Below are 24,904 nucleotides of genomic sequence, written 5' to 3'. Positions count from 1 at the left end.
GGTGTTTGACGTCACTGTCACGACCATACCCAAAAGCTTATCTAGCTGCCCTAGTGAGGGCAGTGTTATTCCGGAAGGAGCGAGGTCTGCCTGGTTAGCTCATGTTTGAGACCGCTGTATTAGGTAATCAATATATTACATTAGTATTTTTGTACCCACTGTGATGTTATGTTTTTGCATTTGTGATTTTATTTCTATTTCTTATTTACTTCTTCTTTACATATGTTTTTTGTATATGCCTATTTTTATTCTGTTGGTTCTGTTCTGGTGGTGGAGAAGGCCTGATTGCCTGAACTCCACCAGATTAAATAAATAATAAATATAATCCATAGGTATAGTTGTCAACAGTATAAAACTTACTTTCTTATAAAATAATAATAATAATAATAATAATAATAATAATAATAATAATAATAATAATAATAATAATAATAACAGCAATAAAAATAGCTCTTACTGTCAGTGTACTTCTAATATGTTCAAATTATAACAGACTGAGAAAGGAAGAAGAAATGAAAGTAAATACGGAGGAAGTGAACAACAGGAGAGTGAGAAGAGATAAGAAAGGGGAAAGTGGACGATAAAAGACAGAAAGGAAAGAAAAAGGAAAGGAGAAATGGGAAAAGAAAAGAGAGACGACAGGAAGAGCGAGGAGAAGAGAGAAAAGATGTGGGGAGAGAGGAGAGTGGAACAGAGTGGGATGGGGTGGAGTGAATTGGAATGAGGTGCAGTGGTGGTGAGTGAGGTGTGGTGGAGAGGAGAAAAGAGGAGGGAAGTAGGGGAGAGGAGAGAGGAAGAGAGAGGGAAGTAGGGGAAAGGAGAGGAAAGGAGCAGGAAGAAACCACTTTGAGTGGGAAAGTGCAATATTTTAAATGTTAGAACAACATACCTCCTTATCTCCACATAACTCCAGATACTTGAAATAAGCAACAGCAGAAAGTTCGTAGTAACTGTAAATGCGTTTCTGAGCATTGCGCCATATTTCAACTAGGCGAGACAACTGCTCACTACTTGCTCCATTAAGTGCATGGATATTCTGCAATTGATTTTCAATCATCTCTGAGGTGTTGATATCTTCTGCCTTTAAAAGAACGCAAGATTATAAGCAATCAAAATTTTAACGTTGTATGTATACAGGATGTTTCAGAATACCTATTACAAACTTCTAGGGGCTGTAGAGGGGAGTAAGTACATAAAGTTTTGATTGGTAACCCATGTCCAGAAATGTATCGTTTCGATGCAAAATAAGTTTGAAAATTGATTCGGTTTAAAATCTCCCACAAACAAAATGGGCTGAGGGCGACTTCTGCAGTCCCCTGATATCAAGTCTTCTGTTTAAAATCAGTTCTACGGAGTCAGCTTTCACATCAGTTGTGATTCAGTCATTGAGCAATACAGGACGAGACAGACGATAGGGGACTGCAGAAGTTGCTCTCAGCCCATTTTGTTTGCGTACCGTGAAGCAGGAGATTTTAAACCGAATCAATCTTCAAACTTATTTTGCATTGAAACGATACATTTTCGGACATGGGTTCCCAATCAAAATTTTATCTTAGTCCCCTCTACAACCCCTAGAAGTTAGAAGTTTAAAATAGGAATTATGAAACACCTGTATATATTACATCTGATCATATAATATGAATTTCATTAAAAGTCAAATTTAGTGATGTCACACTAGCAAAATGTGAATTAAAACATCTTTACACTTAAATAAATACTTACGTTAGACTACTTTTAATACTGGCCTAAAGTGGTTATATACGAGGCGTGTTCTTAAAGTAAGTTCCAAAAGGCTGTAGTAAGTAAACGGGAAGACATTTACAAACCATTTTTGTTGCATTGTATTCCCCACACTTCAATTACTTCTCAACATAATCTCCACCATTATTGAGGCATTTATCGAGTCATGGCACAAGTCTTTCTATCCCCTCATTGTAGAATTCGCCCGCCTGCGATGCAAACCACTCCCGCACTGCTGTTTTCACTTCGTCGCCATCAAAACGTTGACCACCGAGGAACTTCTTGAGGTGCAGGAAGAAATGAAAGTCACTCGGAGCCAAATCTGGGCTGTAGTGGGGGATGGTCAATTTGTTCCCAGCCAAATTACGAGATGAGATTTTGGGTGTCGTCGCCATCAAAAGTTGACCACCGAGGAACTTCTTGAGGTGCAAGAAGAGAGCCACTCGGAGCCAAATCCGGGCTGTAGGGGGGATGGTCAATTTGTTCCTGTCCTCATGGATTTTTTCGACAGCACGCACCAACTCGTCATTGATCAAAGATGGCCGACTGGTACACTGCTCATCATGCACAGAGATGCAGTCCTCATTGAACTTCCTAACCCATCTCCTGACCATTCCATCACTAATGGCATCATCACCATACACCTCACAAAGTTGACGAAGTCAGCTGGTTTGATGTTTCTCGCATTCAAGAAACGGATAACAGATCACATCTCACAGTCAGCAGGGTGCTCGATCACTTTAAACATTTCAATTGATAACAACTAACCACACACATGGACTGAACCTCTGAAACTGCATGCACAGCTTGCCTGAGGAATGAAGAAGAAAACACGCATGCGCAAAATAACGATTGCAGCGATGCGACGGCTATAACTGAAAATGGAACTTACTTTAAGAACACGCCTCGTATTTTGCCATACCATGAAATCTGACAACCCAACTCAAGTCCAGCAACCATCACTTCATTCTTGTTTAATTTATAAAATACAAATCGAAATCAGAGCAATGCATTAAAATATTTGCATTTACATTAAGACTTACTTCGATGTCCTCTTCATCAGCAAGAGTCCGAGTTTGACTCAGAACAAAATAGACTTTATCTAAATCATCTGCTGTCATTCCAGGAGGCATAAGTTGTTGTACTGCAGCTCTGTCCACCTCTGACAGTTGTCCACCTGCCTCACAGGCAGCATCCACAACTCTACGACCCCACCGATAGCACCAGGATGCAAACTGACTCCATGCTTTCGCAAGAGTGGGACACCGTGACACTCCCAGCTGAAGTAATCTACCAATCACAGCATCCGTGGCAGGTATCACACGAATTCCATTATGAGTAGTTGCATTGCAACCTATGGAGAAAATAAAATTATAAAACCACTCTTATTCTCTAATGTATTACAATGCACATTGTATTCACAAAAAAAATAAATTTGTTCCCTTTCATATCGTACATAATCAGCTCTGAATCCATTATAATGATTTAAGGATTGGCCCCTTTGAGCTATTCCAATTCTGAGTTTAACTCTTAATATAGACATTCACATGCTTAATATCAATCATTTGATAATAGAAGGACAAGAAATATGGCCTCTATGACGAGATGAATCTACGTATGACTCGGTTAAGAGAGAAGTTTTATATAATATTCTTATTGAATTCGGTATTCCCAAGAAACTAGTTCGATTAATTAAAATGTGACTCGGTGAAACACACAGAAGAGTCCTTATAGGCCAGTTTCTGTCTGATGCTTTTCCAATTCACTGCGGGCTAAAGCAAGGCGATGCACTATCATCTTTACTTTTTTAACTTTGCTGTAGAATATGCCATTAGAAAAGTCCAGCAAAACAGAGAGGGTTTGAAATTGAACAAGTTACATCAGCTACTTGTTTATGCGGATGATGTGAAACATGGGAATTTTACTTGAAGCAAGTAAGGAGATAGGTTTGGAAGTAAATCCCGGAAAGACAAAGTATATGATTATGTCTCGTGACCAGAACATATTACGAAACAGAAATATAAAAATTGGATATTTATCCTTTGAAGAGGTGGAAAAATTCAAATATCTTGGAGCAAGAGTAACAAAATATAAACAACACTCGAGAGAAAATTAAACACAGAATAAATATAGGAAATGCCCATTATTATTTGGTTGAGAAGCTTTCGCCTTCTAGTCTGCTTTCTAAAAATCTGAAAGTTAGAATTTATAAAACAGATATTCTGTATGGTTCTGAAACTTTGACTCTCACTTTGAGAGAGGAACAGAGGTTAATGGTGTTCGAGAATAAGATGCTTAGGAAAATACTCGGGACTAAGATGAAGTTACAGGAGAATGGAGAAAGTTACACAATGCAGAACTGCACATATTGTATTCTTCACCTAATATAATTAGAAACATTAAATCCAGACTTTCGAGATGGGCAGGGCATGTAGCACGTATGGATGAATCTAGAAATGCATATAGAGTGTTAGCTGGGAGACCTGAGGGAAAAAGACCTTTGGAGAGGCTGAGACGTAGATGGGAGGATAATATTAAAATGGATTTGAGGGAGTTGGGATATGATGGTAGGGACTGGATTAATCTTGCTCAGGATAGGAACAGATGGCAGGCTTATGTGATGCCGGCAATGAATCTTCAGGTTCTCTATAGGCCATTTGTAAGTAAGCAGAAAACAATAGTCAAGTAACCAATTCATGTGTTATTTCTGAATAATTTTTGGACTTCTACTCATATCACAATACTAATGAAACGAGACTAAAAAATGAAACATTATTACTAGATAAACTAACATACATGCTGTTGTCCAGTGCCTCATTCGTTTTTGGTAAAGTTAGTACTAGTTAGATAAAATTAGTATTTTAACTTTATTTTGATTTGTATAATTTACGATATGACTTAATCATGGTAACAAAAATAATAATAAAATCTTTAGTATCCTCTAATCACAAAATAATTCTGAAGTAAGAAAATTTTTATTTACTTTGTATGTCAATTCCATAGATAGTTGGGTCATCAGCTATATTGCGAGCTTTTTCCCAAGCCAACAATCGCTCTAGAGCACTCCTTTCATCCTCTCCTTCTTCAGACACCAGATGATTCTCTTGTTGAAGCCATTTGGCCAAAGTAAGTAGCAGTCTAGATCCTCTCTCATGAAGTTTCTGATCTCTGTCATTCATCTGCTGGGCCAGGTTCAATGCTGCAACAGCACATACCTGCACTCCACTATCGTGTTTCTCCATACTGTAATAAAGCAAACAACTAATTTTAGATACGCGAAAATGTATATTATAATGTATGTACCTATTATTGTTACAATTGGGCTCAATGTTACATGAGTAGTTTTCTATGAAGTGAGTGAAGAATTCTATTAATACACCACTGTTACATATCCCGTGAGCACACAAATACACAAAGAAAATAAATTCTGAATACTGCAATTACAATATTTACACGCATATAAGACTCCTCCCTCCACCCCTGAATTTTCAATGAGGAAAAAAAATTGCCGAGAGTCCTATGTGAAGGGCTAGAGGAAAAAACAGGTAACGTCTATTTTTAATGTTGTTATGGTGTACAGCGCATTCTATTGGTGGAAACTGGGACTACAGAACTATTTACAAAGATTTTAAAAGTTGATATGTTCGTTTAAGGTAACATTAAACATTTGGTGCTCTGGAACGTCAAGTATTAAAACTTTATATTCTCAATAATGCTGTTCTGCAACATTTCCTGTTTTCTTCCCTTATCTTTGATATGCACATATCTAAAAATTGGTAGTAAGGAATCAAAACCAAACATAACTGATAAACATAGAATAAGGTTACCAGATTTTTTCACAATTTCCGGGACAGATATCAATATATTAAAAAACTACCTTCAACAATATTTAGTTTGCCATTCACTTAATTATTTTTAAACACATTAAAGAAATAAAATACTCATTCTATTTACACATTAAAAATATTCTTCTACTTAACTACAGTAAAATCCCTTGTAACCAGCAATACCAAAACAACGGCACTTTCAGCTAGGCCAAAAAAGAAGTTTAAATCTGCCACAGTCTGGGCTGTCAGTTTTGCAACATTAGGAAGTTTGCACGAACTTTCAATTTCAATGGATACCATCCCATTGTGGAATCCTGGGAAACGAGAATGCAGATGCTTTAGCAAAGAAGGGCAGCACTGCTACTTACAGACCTGTTACTAAATGTACGTATTACTCTGTGAAAAGATTTATTAAATCTACATACTTAGGCTTCAACAAACAAAATTTGATAACACAATCTCAAGGGAAAAAATGGAACTCTCTGCATCAAAATCCACAGTTAATTCCCGATTTACCACGCAAATCGTCTGTAGCTGCATTTAAATTGGCAACAGGCCATGACTGTTTGGCCAAACACCTGCATAGAATTGGAATATATCAGTCCCCTAACTGTCCATTGTGCAACTCAAACCAAGAAATGGATTCGGAACACCTCAAAATCTGTGCTTCAGTGGCTGGCCATGATATCTTTGAAAAATATTGGAGTGCAAGAGGTCAAATGACTTTATTGTCAAACGCCTGGCATTAGAAAACAACAATTTTCAATTTCAGTGAATATTCTAACCTAAAATTAGTGTATTATTTGTGTTGTGTGACGTGTTTTAATAAAGAAAATTCACTCAGTTTTTATGTTTATTTAGTTATGAGCAAGTGATAGAGAAATAAGCTTCACATGGCTGCATTTTCAACATTTGGTACCATGAAATACGAACTTTTTTTTTTTTTGTATATACCAGTATTTATTCAATTATCTGGTGAAATCTCGTATCCGGAACTAGCCTGTTAAATAGAAAGATATCGTCTCTTCACATTGTTTGCAAGGTCCAAGTAACAGGTTACCGATGCTACCTTCTACTCCAGGGACATAACGGGTTTTCTTTGTCTATATTTTCATGTGTGAACAGTGTGAAGAGTAAACACAATATGCGGCATGTGCGATCTATGAAAACCATTCACTTCTTTGTCAGACTCTTCTCTTTTGTATGAATGACTATTTTTTTTGGCCTAGCCAAAAGTGCCGCTGTTTTGGTATTGCCGGTTACGAGGGATTTTACTGTATGTAATCATACCAGGTAACCTATAAATGTATTGATCCATAAAACATCTTCTTTAAAGTTACAGAAGTCACATACCTTAAATTTTAATGATTCAAAATTGTCCAGTTACAAGCAAACAAACAAAATTTCAATAGCAAGAAAATTACTACAAATATTTTAAGTTTCATGCTGACATTTACCTGTAGAGCACCTTTGCCACTTCTGTAAGTGCTCTAGCATTCTGAACACTCCATACCATAGAAATGGGCAAAACTGGTTCTTTGCCTTTGACAGCTGTATCAACCAGACTCTGTGCTACATCTTCCAATAACAGTTTATTTTTTGAACCATGTCCATTATTAACACACAATAATCCGTCTTCAGACTTAAGGTACTCAATCAACAATTTCTGAGCTAATGCGAGATTTCCTTCCTTTCGCGCAACTCTAGAAACTTCTAGCATTAATTGGTTCACCCATGAAGAATGCATATGCATGTCATCCCCCAGTATGTTGCCACTGGCCTGGTTGAAGTATTTGCCCCACCAAAGAACTTGGGTCAAAAGAGATGAACTCATCATTCCTATATCCACAAGACCATCAATCTGTAAGCAGATATAAATTCATTAACAACAATACAAAGAGCTTCCGTTACAATTCTCATATACACTTTTACTTAAACACTAACACAAGGCACTTAATTAAGCAAATGTTCCTTCTCGCAAAAATGTGCAAGGGCTTCCTGGAAAAAACCTGTAAACAGTGTTTTCCGACATGCTTTCAAACCTGAATGTCAGATGGGCATTTGTCTCATAAACAGGGGCAGGTATGTATCTATGGACATTAATTTTATCATTTGTGTTTTTTAATACTGGTGTCGGTGGAGATTGTTGGAGATTGATTTGTACTCTTGGCGGAGATTAATAGAAATTAAAAAAAAAATTATTTTGGAATTGGAGTATTAACTCAGTATGAATATTACTTTCCAAATAATAAACATTAAAGGTTCGTTGGAGTCTGGTAAAGGTGCGGTATGACCAACAGACAATATTTGTTGGATTGAGACTATTTAACACACATTAAAAAAAAAAAAAACTAGCAGTCCTCAAATTAGAACTTTCAAATTATTAGTGAAATGTTGAATTCTCCGTCTTTTGAGTTCACTAATTTAATCAGAACACCTGGAATACCATGTAATGTAGCCTACTTGGATATAATAACAAATTCAAGTGAAAAAAAAAAAAATCAGAAAAAACTCAGAATATGAAATTCGCTATAAAATGACGCAATAGTAATAATTTGCGAATGTGTTCATATTTCGCTATCAGAACACACTTTCAAGAGTGTTTCAGCTGCATATTATTAATCACAATCATTTAATTCGTAAAGATTAGTAAAAATCTATTGTATATCTATTATGTCGTGAATTCTGCGATTTCCATAAATATCCGGCCCTGCTCATAAAGTGAATCACATGACTTAAAGAGGGTCAAAAGCATGAAAAGTTTATAAACTAACGAAAAGACAGACTTTTAAAGTATCAATAGGAGCAGCAGCACTTTTAAATAATTTCTCTTAATAATGACACAAAAATCTTGTCTAATACATCAGAGCCCAATTTCTTTCCCCAATTCAGTTTTCTCTCTCAGTTGCTTATTTCTAATTGGACACTAAATTGTATATACATGTATTTTCGTGTGTATGCATGGTTGTGTACGTGCATAAATACATAATTATTCAATATCTGGAAACACTTGTTACATAACAATGACATACAGTGAAACCTGTCAGAAAGTCCACCCCTATTGAGAGATCACTCCTCCTAAAGACCGATTTTTTAAAGAACCAAATTAAACATCCATAAAACCAATGTAAATCACACCCCTTTTAAGAGCCCACCTCTCTCCCCGACCACCGACCAGAGATTGAATAGCTATTTTCTTAATTTCACCCCTTTTAAAAGACCATACTGTATTTTTAAAATTTACAATTTAGTATTTTATTACATTACTGTAGCCTAAATAAATTCCAAGAAATTCGTCGCAGTACTAGAAATTAAAATGATGTATGGCAAAGTTGTTAAGTATTCACGTTGAATGCACATCTCTGTCCTTAATCCCTTAAGGAATATTGGGTATTGCTAGAAAAAAGGTACAATGACCGTTTGCTAACGGCTTCCGATGTATGACAAAGGGTTATTTGCACTGCTGTTTAACAGTTTCTTGGAAGGAAAGATTTCTCATGCTGTATGATGGTTTTATTTTTCGTTTTGTACAATCAAATCATTACTTGTTAATTACAGTACAATAATTTATTTTTTCTTCTTCCTACCTATTAGAAAAATCTGGTGATCAACTCACTGATAACGAGGTTAAAGTCAGGAGAGAATTTCAATCCGAAAAAATGTTACTAGAAGAAGTCTTAGGTAATATTCAGCTAATTCAACAATTGGCACCACTGAAGGACTGTATGAATGGAGAACATATAAATGAACTTTTTTAACATATTAAAGGATAGTTTTGAAAATTAGGTTGTAAAAATGAAATCTAAAAATATTAAGCAGAGTTCAATTTATGATTTTGTGAAGTGAAGTATGTAATGAATCAAAGAAGAAAATTGTAAAAATAACGTAAAATAAGAAATAAAGTTCTTATCTCAAGCTTTTATTCTTAGCAATATTCCCCGTGTTTTTTTATTTGATTAACATAGAAACGCTTTAACCAATTATTTGTGTAGAAAACATTCGCCCTATTGAGAGACCAACCCTCTGAAAGACCAATTTCTCATGGAACTAGCAGTGGTTGTTTAATATATGTTTTACTGTAGTTTAGTTATCTTAAAATTATTATATTTACCGTGTTGAATACATTGCAGTCAAACTTTCCTCCCAGCATACTTTGAAGGCCTGATGCAGCATATTGAAGAACTGCTGCTTCATGCAAGAACTCTGATGGAGTGTTCCTGAGACCTTCCTGAAGATGGCACTGTGCAATGTGTGAGCAATTTTGTATCTTCTCACCCCACACAATATTTCTGCAAGCAGAAAAATATTAATAATTTAACTTCTGTTATCCAAAATAACAGGCAGTGTTGCAGCTAATGAAACCAAAAACCAAGATTCAGAAAAAAAAATTAATTTTATTACTTCTACCTCTAGTTTCACATTTGAAAGTGTTGGCTCAACCATAGTTTACTCATTAGTTACGTTAGTTCATGACTAATCAGAATGGGATGCACAATGTTTGAAAAAAAAGTAGAGATGTGTGAGTTATTATGAACAAAGCAGTGTGGCAATCATTTTCTACAACTAGTTAGGCTTCAACAATCTCATTTCAGCACAATTAATATTATCATTATTGCAATTAGTAATTGTCAACAATATCTCATAAATTCTGAACACAGTCTGTACTTTAAAAGAATGGCGAGATAATAGTCTACAAATGTGTAAGAACAATAAGCAATGTCCATCCAAATATGTCAGTAGTAAGGTTTCACATTTCACATCTCAGAGGCTGACCATGACAATATCTTTGGAAAATATTGGAGTGCAAGAGCTCAAATGACTTCATTGTCAAACGCCTGGCATTAAAAAGCAACAACATTTCACACCTTCAAAGGAATTTATAAGTAGACTTGGTCCTCTCTTTAAGGATAATGTACTGATGTAACTTAGGTGATACTGTACTGATGTAACTTAGGTAATAAAAAGAGCACGCGCACGCACGCACACACACACACACACACACACTCTCTCTCTCTCTCTCTCTCTCTCTCTCCGTGGGGTGATAGGAGAAGACATTTAGAGCTGTTTAAAATTGTTGAAAATTACTTAAAGGCCCTTTTGGTGTCTTGGAACTATTATCGTATTTAAAAAAGATTGTAAAAACTCTGTGTGGTAGTAGGCAGAAAATTTGGAGTCATTTCAGATGGGAAATGCATGTCTGCCGAAGTCTCCTTTCAGAGCTATGTCATTGAAAAGGTGCTAACCCCTGCAGGTAGGCAAGTTACTCGAAATTTAAAGCTCTTTGAGCACCTGTTAATTGTGTCCGTGTTTAAAAAAAATGTAAAAAAAACTTCGTGGGGTGATATGGCAGGACATTTGGAGCCGTTTGAGATACAGAATGCATATGTGTGTGTGTGTGAGTGAGATAGAGAGAGAGAGACAGTGTGTGTGTCTGTGTCAGTGAGAGAGCGAGAGTGAATGAGCGTAATGTTACAGTCATGTACCAAGAAGTTGCTGTCAACATACAGAATTAACAACAAACTACTCACTCAGTCTCAGTATCGTTGTTACCACCATCTGAGATCACAGTCAAAGCTATGCTTGTAAGCATGGTGTATGCTTTGCCCATCAGCTTGTAACTGCTCCAACACTTTCTGCTGTTCTTGCCAATATCCCAAGCTTGTTCTGTAGGTGATGTTCCTTGTATATTCCATTTCATAAGTTCACTCACAGCTGTAAGCTCTCCTTCTTCAAATTTGGCCAATGCCTTTGCGTGTGTCACACTGCTAATACTACTCATCAGCTGAAATACAATATCATATTTATTATATGTTGTAATGGAAGTAAGTGATAATGTATAGGCAAAACGACGTGAAAACATTTAATGTTTACCATCCAAGTTGAGACATAATGAAGATAGCAATTAGTAACCGCTTCATAAAGTTAGAACCAGAAAAATACTACGCTATTAAAAATATCATCGGCTAAGAATGAAGACATCATATCTCACGAAAACCAAACTTCACAGGAGGAACAAAAAACTGTCTGTAGATTTCATTTTTATATTTTTTAAACATAACTGACCAATTACCTTTTAAATCAAAAACAGAAACAGTTGTTTTTACACTTTTTACAGATGAGTTACGAGATTCTCTTCCGATTAAGCCAGCCAAAAAAGCAACTTTTGGAAAAAATTGAGATACGAGATTTTCATTCTTAGCTAACAATATAATATATATATGAAGCCTCCAATTCCAAAACTATCTACATCCATTCTTAACAATTTTCAGGAAACGCCAAAAACTGATAACTTTTTTCCTAATTGTTTGAAGTGTTCGTCATATTTGAAGCTTATTTATGGAAGGAAAGAGAGAATTAAGGCACAACATTCATTAGAAAATTGCTAGAGACATTTAGGTAGATGATGAAACTGCCATTATCTCAATTAAAAAAAAAATGGATTTAGACAGTTTTGGAATTGGATGCTTCAATATATATATATATATATATATATATATATATGCGAATAATCCGCACACCCTAATTTTAGAAGAGAAAAAAAATGGATGTAATTTGTGTTTTATTTACAAGAAATTAATTCTACATAATTATGTACTCCAAAACTAAATAAAATATAACTCTGTTTTAAGAAGCACGTCATAATCTTCACATGCTGTGGTAGAAGCATCCGGGACTCTACCTACAAGAACAAATTACGAAACACTACCTTGGATAATTTTGTAAACTAATGGAGGTCATAATGAATGGTTTCAGCCAATCAGAAAGAGACCATCCAATGTCTCACCTCTAATGTCATTTATGCGAGAGATGTAAAACAATTCTGTACTATTCATGGTTTGCAAAGAGAAGTCTCCTGTGCGTCATCGTTTGTTGATGATTCAAAAGAATTTTTGGAATTGCAGGCTGTGAACGAATCGTTAGAATCAATTCGTAATGTAGGATTGAATTCTTGGAATTGACTTCTGAAAAATAATTGTTGCCCAACTCTACGCCACACAGATAGAAGCGTGAGGCTGGACAGAGCTACAGTATAATAGGATTCCGCGTTTGAGGCAAAGCGGTACCAACCTTATTTCAAATAATGCGTGCACTCCAGTTCTTCTTTGCTAAATTCCGGAAAAAATATGCGCAAAATATTCACACATATAAGGTATTTTAAAACTTGAAGAAACAAGGGAACAAAAGAGCATTAATATTTCAGTGTTGCATATCATGCTTCCAAATTTTAAAGTTGAAATGTTTATATTTACATAGCTACTACAGTGGAATCCAAAAGTCTCAATCTCCTGATGTTTTACGGGCACCAATAATGTGTCAAAGCTATAAAATGAGTCAAACAAGAGTGATGTATGTTTCACTGAGCTTGTCTGGATGTTAGCATAGCCAGTATTGTGGGCTCTCTTTTTATTTTAAAGAAATGGCCAAACAAATAATGTGTTCGTAAATTTCAATGGCGTTTTCCACACGCTACTAGATTGACCAGAATTATGTTTTACAGTTATTTAAAAAGTGCGAGAAACAGATGGAGTTGGAACCTGGGCTAATTTCGTTATCATGATCATCATCATCATCGTCCATCCTGCCTACTTCCATACTCAGGTCATCCTATCATATGGGGCAAACAGAATCCAATCTAATGGGTGCACCAACCTCAGGACAGAATTTACAAAAAAAAAAAAAAAAAAAAAAAAAAAAGTGGGTAGGGATGTAGATGGCTATATGTCAATATGCGAGTTAGCAAAAAATAAAGAAATAAAACTAAATTGTAAACACTAAATATAGATACCAGTTTTTGAGTTTTAAAAATCCACTGAATAAATCATTTTCACTAGTACCGACCTTGCTCAGCTATATAATTATTGGTTTCAATACTAAACTGATTAGAATATACAGTAAATTCAAAGAAAAAACTAATTACATATTAGCTGATTAAATTTCACCTACTTACTGATACAAAATACGTTTATTCTTAAGAGAAACTACAATTCATACAACACACACACACATTCTTATTTCACAGATATTCCTTCTGCAATGTGATGCCATTGAAAGAGTACTCTGTTTAAAGTAAATGATTATAGCGCCTCAAAAGATATGCATGTCGATATTCACCTACATACACAGCACTCACTCTACATGAGTTGGAAGTTGAATGCAATGAATCAGCAGTTATACAAGGAATCTATTTCAAATTTATTTCAAGATGCAGGGAATTAATGTTAACAATGTCAATATGTTACTGATTAACGACATTAAAGAGTGTATAAGGTAATGTGAGCTTCATAATATTATTCTACGAAGCTTAATAAGTATTACGTGAAATTTTCAAAACTTAGTAATTTTTTTTTTTCAAGCGAGTTAGAGCCATTTTAATAAACTACTGCATTTTTCTCAGTCACACATTTAAATTCCCAGTGTTCCTGTACTACCATCAAGTTTACTTTCCTACCATTGGCAAAGGGTTAAGATTAAATTCATTATACTCAGTACAGTAGCGTGCAAATTAATCCGAACACGACATATTTTTACATTTTCTGTCATTGTTGGCCTCACAGCTGCTCATACCGCTTTAATTGACATCTGTAGTACGTGTAATTCCATTGTTGGTCTGTCACTATTTTTTTTATAATTTGTGACATTTTGCCTGTCGTTTTGTACTTATAAGCATTTCAGTTGTGTTGAAGACTTAATACTGCAATCCTGTGTACATTCTGTCGTCTTCACAAATGGATACAACTCCACGAAAATGGTCTAAAATTATAACATTAGCAGAGCATTCTTCTTATGACACAGAGGCAAATTGCTGCAGAATGTCACATCGGTTTGGCTACTGTTAATTCGATCATAAAACGATACAGGGAGACTGGATCCATCACACCCCAGAAAAAGGAAACTGTGGCCGGAAAAGGTAGACTTCACCTGCAGATGATCATTTAATTGTCAGGAAAAGTAAATTAAATCCTAGACTAACTGCTGTCGACTTAACCAGCGAGTTAGTGGCTACCACTGGGGCGAATATTCACGTCACAACAGTGCAGTGTAGGCTTTTGGAAGCTGGACGAAGGGCTCGTAAGCCTATTAAGAAGCAACTGCTAACCCCTGTTATGTGCAAAAAATGCTTAATGTGGGCAAAATTACATCAACACTGGACAGTGAATGACTGGAAGAATGTACTTTTTTCTGATGAGTCTCATTTCGAGGTCCACGGCCACTGTGTTTCTTACATACGGAAAGGATCCGAAAAAGTAACAGCAGCTCATCTCCAACAAGCACCCAAATACCCCCCTAAAGTAATGTTTTGGGGTTGTTTTACACATGAAGGGCCTGGAGCATTAATACCTATCAAGAGAATGATGAATTCTGACAAATATATTCACTTATTGGAAACCAGAATCGTACCCCAGCTGCAAAAATCATTTCTGGATGGCAGAGGTGTGTTCCAACAAGACCTGGCACCATGCCATACGTCTCGAAAAACTACAGAATTCTTCAACAAGAAGAATATTCAGGTACTCCCCTGGCCAGGCAACTCACCCGACATCATTTTGTGGTCAATTTGCAAAAGAAGAATGCAAAAAATAGATTGTTCTACAAAGGAGAAGATGATTTCTGCCCTCATTGGTGTATGGTTTCGTGATGAAGAAATGAAGAGTATTTGTGGGAAATTAGTGGAATCCATGCCAAATCGTCTCAGAGCTGTTATTAGGAACAAGGGAGGCCACATAGATTACTGAGGTATGTCTTAGATCCTTTCTTTATTCCGTTTGAGTGTTTTTGCATAAGTAATTACGTTGTTCGGATTAATTTGCACGCTACTGTATATTTTTGCTTTGGATTGAGAATAATTTAGAGAAGAAATATAAGAGGAGGAGATTTACTATTACGCAATTCAAGTGACAAAGAACCCAAGAAAAGGGTATATAAAAACAGGATAAATTTCCATAACCTAAGTTTGTCTCAATTCTGTGGATGTTTTCGAATTACGCCAACTCAAGCAGATTATATTCTTGAAAGTATTGGATCTATTCTACAATCAAGAACAAGAAGTTTACCTCTTTCATTTAAGGACAATAATTATCCATTGTCTTCACTGGCTATGAAATAGAGCTCAACAACAGAGTTGCAAAGTTGCTGCAGAATGAAACGGAAAGTACAAAGCAGCCTTTAATTTAGGGATGGAGAGAAAGACTTTCACTTTACGAAAGTTGAAAAGTGAAAAGTTGCGAAATTGCAGAGTTTAATGGTGGAATAGGCTTCTGATATAAGATCCAAGTCAAATGTTACATAATATATATATTACCATCACGAAAGAATAAGAAAACTTTTATTTATTTATTTTATTTTAGTTGGTTATTTAACGACGCTGTATCAACTACTAGGTTATTTAGTGTTGATGAGATTGGTGATACCGAGATGAGGCCGAGGATTCGCCATAGATTACCTTGCATTCACATTACGGTTGGAGAAAACCTCGGAAAAAACCCAACCAGGTAATCAGCCCAAGCGGGAATCGAACCCGCACCCAAACGCAACTTCAGACCAGCAGGCAAGTGCCTTAACCGACTGAGCCACGCCAGTGGCTGAAACTTTTACCTATTCAATCTGAACTGTCTTGCAATAAAAAGGAAGTTAACAGGAAACAGAGGTTCCTAATTCACAAATATGGTAAATAAAATGCTTACATATTTCTGTGGTGTTCCTCCATTTTGATTTTTCCAAAGTTCAAATTCCTTTTCCTTCCACTTGAGAAGATCTGTCCAATTACTCGCAGCCTTATAACATTCTGTCAGCTAAAATAAAATAAAGTGAAACAAAAAATTTTAGTACTTCATCTACTTCATCATCAATTGTAAGTCTTAAAATTATCGTAACAGATTTACGATATACACAATTTCATTTATTTACTTTCAGTCAAAAACTTATAAGATGTTATATATATATTTATAACTCAATACATTTATTAACATATTATAATTTATTTAGAGTGTTAGTTGGGAGACCGGAGGGAAAAAGACCTTTGAGAAGGCCGAGACGTAGATGGGAGGATAATATTAAAATAGATTTGAGGGAGGTGTGATATGATGATAGAGACTGGATTAATCTTGCACAGGATAGGGACTGATGGCGGGCTTATGTGAGAGCGGCAATGAACCTGCGGGTTCCTTAAAAGCCATTTGTAAGTAAGACTCAACAATTACCTGGTCTGCTATGAATCCCAATATATGTTGTTCTGTCTCGGTTTTTCCTGTCTCAGTTCTTCCAGGGTGTTTAACAGGACTAGATGTAGCATTTTCATCTGTAACCAGGTGTGTTGGTGAATTCTGAGGTGTTGTCCCGACACACTCCTGGTTCAATATTTTGCGATAATCTTCTGCTGCAGCTTCAAATCTGAACAATTACAAAGTAATATAGTTACTTTCAAACAGTACAAGACACTAGTAAAGCTCAATACATGTCCATAGAAAAAAATTTAATAAACTACAGAATCTAAAATAAAATACTGTTTATTTCCAGACTTTTTCTCAACACTAAACCAAGACATCCTGTTACACTCTTTCTTACACAAAGCAGAGGCAAAGCTATTAGCAGAGGATGGGGAAGGCTACTAAATTTAGTTCGAATGTGGAGAAGTTTATATAGGTCAAACAGGTCGTAGTATTGAAACACGAAGAATAGAACATGCCCATTACATTAGGTTATAACTACCAAAAAAGTCTCTGATAACAGAGCATTGCATCAATCATGAACACAGGATTTTGTCTGATAAGCATCCCATCAAGAAAATCAGAGTACTGGAAATGCGCAATTAAGAGAGGCCAAAGAAATTAATGTAGATAGTCCCAAAATATTAAACCGGAACAGTGAGTTCATATTAAGCAAGACACGGTAACCAACTTCATATGTTCTTAAAATACCACCACTGCTTGCCTTCAGTACGTAAAAGAAAAACACAGAAATGTACAGGAAACTCCTTGTACCTGTTTGAATGTCTGTGATTATACGATGTAATCACGACACCCGCTTTGGTCACCACTGATTTAAAACCATGCACGCACGCACACACAATACAATATAATATAAAGCTACGTAAATACACTAACGACTCTGGCAATTATCTACAATAAAAGCAGGGTATTTTAATTATTCATGTTTCCAGATTATTTGTACCTATTCTCCCAGTCCTGGATAATTGGGAGTACACTGTACAATACAATAATTCTGATATAATATTTAGCATACAAAGGAATGCACTTACCTCCCATGTGCCTGTTCAGAAGCAGCTTTTAACCAACTGAATTTCCTTCCAGTTATTTCTTTGCACCATGAATATAAACCTTGTATTGCTTCAGGTTCACGAAGTTTACATAATGCCCAACAGACGTACATCACAGCTCTTTCAAATTCGGGACCCTGCATAAAAATACAAACATTTCAATATCAATGTACTTGATAACGCATTACAATTTTAAAGAAAGGTCTGCTGAGTTATATCTGTGATAGTGTGTCTGCCTCCAGATTAACTGGCCCAGGTTCCATCCCCAGGGGGAGGATAAGAAATTTTCATGTAAAATTTCTACCTTGAGACTAGGAGAGATGGCGGTGCACAACTTCTAATCACTAGATTGTGCATCAAAAAGCCTGGGTTAAATCCCAAATCTCTCCGCAGTGTGTATGAAGAGAAGACATATTATGTCACTGTTGAAAGTGATTCATCCATCAGACGGGGACATTACACCTGGTGGCCTCCTTAGTGCTATTCGACAGGAGTAGGCTACACGCTGGCTCCAGGTTTCCCCTTCTCCCTTCATCTTAATCATCACTCATTCCATACATTACACCTACACATACATTCACCCTAGTACACGACATAACTCTCCACAGATACACATCATGTACAGTGTGGCCCACTAAAGTGGTGTGCAACTAGAAAATGGATCACAGTCCTACCATCTATTCGCAATATGCAGAACCCGAATCACGTAAATTGAAGTGGGTAAGCATAGGTTAAATAGATACATACAGTAGAGCATCGACTATCTGAAACAATTGGGGATGGGGGTGTTCGGATAACCGATCATTTACGAAAACAAATTGTACTGGTGTCACAAGAGCAGTATGAAACAAAGAAACACTGATATTAAACACGAAACTATACATACAGTACATATTTTGTGTCACACATCTTACAAATAACACAGGACTAGCCTAGTTTGACAAGTTCAAAATGGCCATTAAAGTAGGCCTACAACTTAGGAAAAGAAGTACAAACTTTTTTTTTTTTTTTCGCTTCAGAGCTGAGACTCATTTTATGCCACTAAATCTTGCAAACAGTGCTAGCGCAAATTCAAATTTGCTGATTGGAATGCTTTCGGTTAATCGGTATTCAGATAATCGATGCTATATGGTACATACAGTACATAAAATTTTCAATTAACTCCTAAGAAATTAAATTTACATCTGATTATCACATCACTGCTTGCTTTTTTTTTTGAAGAACAGGAATTGTAATTATTTTGATGTAATAAAGTTAATCATTTGAGTCAAATTATTTACACTATCATTTAAATAATGCCAGTTGGGAGGAAATTTTTATGTTCTTCAAGCTTAAACAATATGGTCGAGAAAATCTACCTATATTTTACACCTTCGTAAGCACCTCAAATTATTGTGCAAAGTAATGCTATGCAAAAACTAAACATTATATCTCGAACTCCTTCTTCCATTTCCTCTCACTTAAAATTGATTTGGGCGACAAATTGCCAGTAGATGCCTGATGCCTCTCATTCTGGAAAAGATTCTTTTACATATGGTAAATACAAGGCATCTCAACTTTACTTCCCTTCCAAAGATAGCCATCTATGATCCTTAAAAATCCAGTGCCCTTCATTGGTGGCAATGTTCAAGCTGCTTACCAGCTCACAATCTTACTCACCAAATGGAACACTTCGCTAAACAAAATGTTAAAATGTTATGTTTTATTTAACGACGCTCGCAACTGCAGAGGTTATATCAGCATCGCTGGTGTGCCGGAATTTTGTCCCACAGGAGTTCTTTTACATGCCAGTAAATCTACTGACATAAGCCTGTCGCATTTAAGCACACTTAAATGCTATCAACCTGGCCCGGGATCGAACCCGCAACCTCAGGCATGCAAGGCCAGCACTATACCGACTGCGCCAACAAGGCCAACTCACTAAACAATCATGACTTATAAATGAAATAAATGAAAAAGTGCATTTAATTCTTGAAATTGCATTTAGCTGGATGTCTTATAATATCTACAAACTCACCTGAGTGTTACTTGCATCTGCCATATCCTGTAGCATGCAGTATCCATGGCGAACTGCAGTGGTAGCTTGTCCAGCATGAATTGCCACAACTATGACAGCAGAGCGAATTCTTGTCAGCCACTCCCCGCATGTGCTTTTGTTTGTGTGGAAGAATGTTCGCACAGGCTGAAACATTATTCAATTTTAAATCCATAATCTACAGAAAAATATATTAAGAAACAGGAAGGGAAGTATTTATTTACAAAAACCTCATCCCAATTTTATCAATGGCCTACATCTAATTCCGCATATGTGATTTTTTCCAAAATTTTCAGGAGAGACATTCTGTCTACTTCAACCACTAAAAACACAATAATCAGTAAGAATACTACATTTTTACTGATTATGATTTTCAACAACAGTTTTGCTGAAAAGTGGGTCGTGCCTTGAAAAAGTTTGGGCACCACAGTGCTAGACTCATGGGCGGTTTCTCCAAGTATTGTTAGAACACTTAACGACTGTTAAACCTTCAACAGTTTGTTAAATACAGTTTTTTCATGTCTTTAACACTAGTTTGGCTTAACAGATTGTTAACTGTTTGTTAACTTCAAAAGTAGGATTTCAGGCAGTTAACTCATTTAACAAACAGTTAAACATGACGGATGACACCATACCTGTTCAGACAAAAATTATGAAATTAATATGTTATGTCTCTCCTTAAGGAATGTTTAGAGTAAGACTGATAATATATCATTTAAAAGATATTTTGGAATATTAATATACGAAAGATAATCTTTATAAGTCAACTGATTATCATACTGAAGCTTGTTTCAATGCTGAGCTATTATCCATTTAATATTTAGAAAATGTGCGATCTCAAGGTGGCAAGAAATTGAAGTCAGATTTGAATAACCTACAAACAGAAATAGGCCACTCGCTTCAATTCACCAGCTATTATTAACTCTAGATTCTATGCTACTGGCTCTTTTCATCTCTAGCCGATGTCAATTGTGGTTCAAAATATGCAGCAAGTAAATAATATAATGTTTCAGCAGCAATTGCTTCTTTAAGACGAAATTATATAGGTTACAAATTCTACATGGGCCTGAGGCAGAGAGAGAGAGTGATTAGACGGGGTTTTGTGTACAGTTGACTACACACCCATTCCCGTAATTATTGTCATCTGGTAGCCATAATGCTGAGATTTTTCTGAACAGAAATTCATATTTAGCATTACAACTATAACCTTACTTATAATAATTATTATTCAATAGAAGTCAATACAACTTTAATTAATTTATCAACTCTTTGTACTATATGGATCGTGGCCTACTGTAACAGGTTATAATTTTATACATGTTTCATGACTTATTCTACAGTACAGAATTTAAATAATAATTTCAGCCAATAAGAAATTGCCTTATATGTGCAAAATCATTACCAACTGCTGTTGAATAGTTAGAATAGTATTAATGACAGTTAAAGTTTAGTGTTGATTATTTTAAACGAGATTATGTTGAAGAAATGGAAAACATATTAACAAAACGTTAAAAATAAATCAGCTGTTAATTTAACATTTGTTAAGCCAAATTAAACATTACTTGGAGAAACTGGCCATTAATCACTGAATAATCGAACATAAAAGTATTTATTATCACCTTGGGTGGAGGTAACATAGCTGTAGCACAACCTTCTGCTGCGTTATGCATTGCTTTCTCCAAATGTTCCAGGAATTCCAATAGCAATCTCACTCTTCGCTGTTCCCAGGTACACAAAGCAGTGGACTGTTTATCACTGGCATTTGTAGTTGATGTTTCTTTAAACTTAGGAAGACTGCATGTATCCTCATATCCTTGATGCTGGTTTATCTCTCTTGCCAAGTTCTTAATTGCCCCTATTTATAAATAACAACTCATGAATATCAGTTCTGTTTATTTTATATATATGTTAAATGTAAGAAAATTCATGCTATTATGAGAAATGATAAAAGTTCATGGATATTGAAAATATTTTAGTGTACTGTTCTAAATGTAACTCAAATACCACGTCTTTATTTTCGTACAATTACAGGCCTCACATATTGGGTATCAGTCTTTCCTACTACTCACTATATTCGAAAACAGAGAAGGTGGAACTGATCATCGACTACTCCCCTTATGTGCTTCGTCCTCTCTCTAACTGAATCATTCCCACTGACACACAACCTCACACCTCAGTGCTACTAAAGGTATGGTCACACGTTGCTACTTTTGCTGCGCAACATTTGTACTGCAGCTGTAAAAGTTGCGTGTCATGTTTAAGGTACGGTCACACGTCGCAACTTTTGCAGCACTGCAGTACAAAAAACTGCGCAACTCTCGTACTGCGACGTGTGAACAACGGTGCAACCCGAAAAGTAGCAGCTGCTGAACCTGCTGCCTGCTACTTTTCCATGCTGCGCCCAGCTTAAAAGTAGCGACGTGTGAACAGGGTTCTCAGGGTTGCAGCCGCAGCATTTTTGATATCGGTTTTGTTGAAACTTTTGCTGCGGTTGCAACCAGTGTTACCACCCAAATGTGCCAATGATACTTATATTGTTTGGATATAATTTAATATTAAATGTGATGAAAATAAATTATTTGTAACAGTTATTAAATACACAACACAGTCTGAGCATAATTGCCGACGATATAATTCATGTTTTAAATTTTCCGTAGCGTAGTTCCAAACAGGAGGGTTGCCAACATTGATTACGTGAATATACTGTTGGTTATCATTTAAGTATATAAGCGTTTTTAAAAGCCTTATAGTAAAAAATAGTGTCAATTTCTGAATACTAGATACGACAGAAAAGTAAATAATAGATAAGGAAGCTTTCACATGAGTTTCTTAATAATACGAACATAACCACAAAATGTATATTGAGAAGTAAACATGCAGATGGAAACCTGCAGCATGACTGCGGCTGCAAAAGTAGCGCCTTGTGTGTGAACAGACTTGCAACCTCCAGTTGCAGCTTTTGCTGCACTCGGGTTGCACAGCACGAAAAGTAGCGTGCAGCGCGCTACTTTTGGCTTATGTGTGAACATGACATGCAACTTTTGCAGCTGCAGTATAAAAGTTGCGCTACAAAAGTAGCGATGTGTGACCGTACCTTTAAACATAAGCCACTTTTCGTGCTGCGCAACCCGAGCACTGCAAAAGTTACAACTGGAGGTTGCGAGTCTGTTCACACACAAGGTGCTACTTTTACAGCCGCAGTCTAGCTGCAGCTTTCCATCTCTGTATTGACTTTTCAACACACATTTTGTGGTTATGTTCGCATTAGAGTTTCAGATTATGAAACTCATGTTATATATAGCTTATTTATCTCTATTTTTTTCTTTTCTGACATAACTAGTATTCAGAAATTGGCATTATTTTTTACTATAAAGCTATTAAAAAAAGTCTATATATTTAAATGATAACTAACAGCATATTCACGTAATCAATGTTGGCAACCCTTCTGTTTGAAACTACGCTACAGAAAATAAAAAATTGAATTATATCATCAGCAAATATACACAGACTGTGTTGTACATTTACAAATCATTTATTTCCATCACATCTAACATTAAAATATATTGAAACAAAAGTATCATTGATACATTTGGATGGCAACACTGGTCGCAACCGCTGCAAAAATTTCAACAAAACAGATATAAAAAATGCTGCAGTTGCAACCCTGAGAATCCTGTTCACACGTTGCTACTTTTAAGCTGCACGCAGCATGAAGAAGTAGCGGGCAGCAGGTTCGGCAGCCGCTACTTTTTGGGTTGCATTGTTGTTCACACTTCGCAGTACAAAATGTGCGCAGTTTTTTGTACTGCAGCACTGCAAAAGTAGTGATGTGTAACCGTACCTTACGTAACTTCTAGAGTGATATGGATGAGAGACAAATGCCATCCATAACATCATAACATTCCCTATTCAGACATGACTACATTCGAGACCTACCTTCCCCAATGAGCTGATTTGCCTTGTTTACTTCTCCTGTCAAACACTTTCCCAAAACCAGAAAACGCGATTTTCTCCTAGCACTATTGAGGAAAGCCTCCTGAGTATCGAAAGAAAAGCACTTTTCTGCTTGCTTATCAGAAATTGAGGATTTCTATTGGCAATACTAAAGAAAACCTGTCGCGTTCTTGAGTAATAATATACAGGGTGTTAAAAAAAAGTATCCAATACTTTAGTAGGTGACAGTATGCATCAAAACAAGAAAAAAATGTCTAATAAACATGGGTCCTACAACATATATTTTCTGAGATCTGAACACTTGTTCATAGGAGATGTTCAATGTGACGTCCAATGCATTTTTCTGTCCTACAATACAGCAGACTACCAGATAATCATACCGTAGTTGATGGAATACTGATATGTCGCAAAGAATACTGAAAACAAAAGTTTCGTTGCGGATATGAGTGGGGTTCAGCAGAGATGATGTGAATTTTCGTAATTAACATGTGTGAGCTGATGAAAATCCTCATACAGTTGAAGAAATAAGGCATCAGCACCGATTCTCAATCAATTTATGGGCAGGCGTTCCTGGCGATAGATTTAGAGCCGTATGTGCTATCACAGAGATTATCTGGGGCTTATTATTATGACTTTCTTATGTGGTTCATGCATAATGACACACCATCACATTTTCTCCACAATGTGCATGAACACCTGATGCTGACATTTCAGGACCACTGAATTGATCGGGGAGGCCCCACACCTTGGCCTGTTCGTTCCCCAAACTTAAATCCCCTAGACTTTTGGTTATCAAGAACAACCAGGTCAATTTCAAAGAGTCCGTGATTTCTTATGCCGAAGGGCAGATGAATGCACTGCCATAAATGGACGTCACATTGAGCACCTCCTATGAACAAGTGTTCAGATCTCGGAAAGTATGTGTTGTAGGACCCATGTTTATTAGACATTACTTTTTTGTTTTAATGCATACTAGCACCTCCTAAAATATTGGATACTTTTTTTTTTTTAACATTCTGTATGTCAGAAAACACGCTTTTCTCTTGACAATTTTCAGGAGAGTACTGAATTTCG

The 24,904-nt window shown here is 36.1% G+C and overlaps 1 protein-coding gene across 1 annotated transcript in view; it reads right to left on the bottom strand.

Moving 5' to 3' along the window:
* The window catches only part of nonC (serine/threonine-protein kinase Smg1), a 235,970-nt gene that overhangs the window by 164,337 nt on the left and 46,729 nt on the right, over positions 1 to 24,904 (bottom strand). Inside the window, exons 17-27 of the mRNA XM_069846010.1 lie at positions 21,496 to 21,731; positions 19,859 to 20,023; positions 17,824 to 17,978; positions 16,766 to 16,955; positions 16,250 to 16,357; positions 11,096 to 11,349; positions 9,679 to 9,856; positions 7,025 to 7,428; positions 4,724 to 4,983; positions 2,784 to 3,094; positions 890 to 1,081 (exon numbers count right to left, since the gene is read on the bottom strand). Coding sequence (XP_069702111.1) covers positions 890 to 1,081; positions 2,784 to 3,094; positions 4,724 to 4,983; positions 7,025 to 7,428; positions 9,679 to 9,856; positions 11,096 to 11,349; positions 16,250 to 16,357; positions 16,766 to 16,955; positions 17,824 to 17,978; positions 19,859 to 20,023; positions 21,496 to 21,731 — 2,453 coding nt within the window. The remainder of the gene's footprint in view (positions 1 to 889; positions 1,082 to 2,783; positions 3,095 to 4,723; positions 4,984 to 7,024; positions 7,429 to 9,678; positions 9,857 to 11,095; positions 11,350 to 16,249; positions 16,358 to 16,765; positions 16,956 to 17,823; positions 17,979 to 19,858; positions 20,024 to 21,495; positions 21,732 to 24,904) is intronic.

This window comes from Periplaneta americana, chromosome 14 (assembly GCF_040183065.1).
Source record: "Periplaneta americana isolate PAMFEO1 chromosome 14, P.americana_PAMFEO1_priV1, whole genome shotgun sequence".
NCBI classification, from domain to species: Eukaryota; Metazoa; Arthropoda; class Insecta; order Blattodea; family Blattidae; genus Periplaneta; species Periplaneta americana.
Note: the sequence above shows the minus strand (reverse complement) of the source record. Positions and strands in the feature narration are given on the sequence as shown.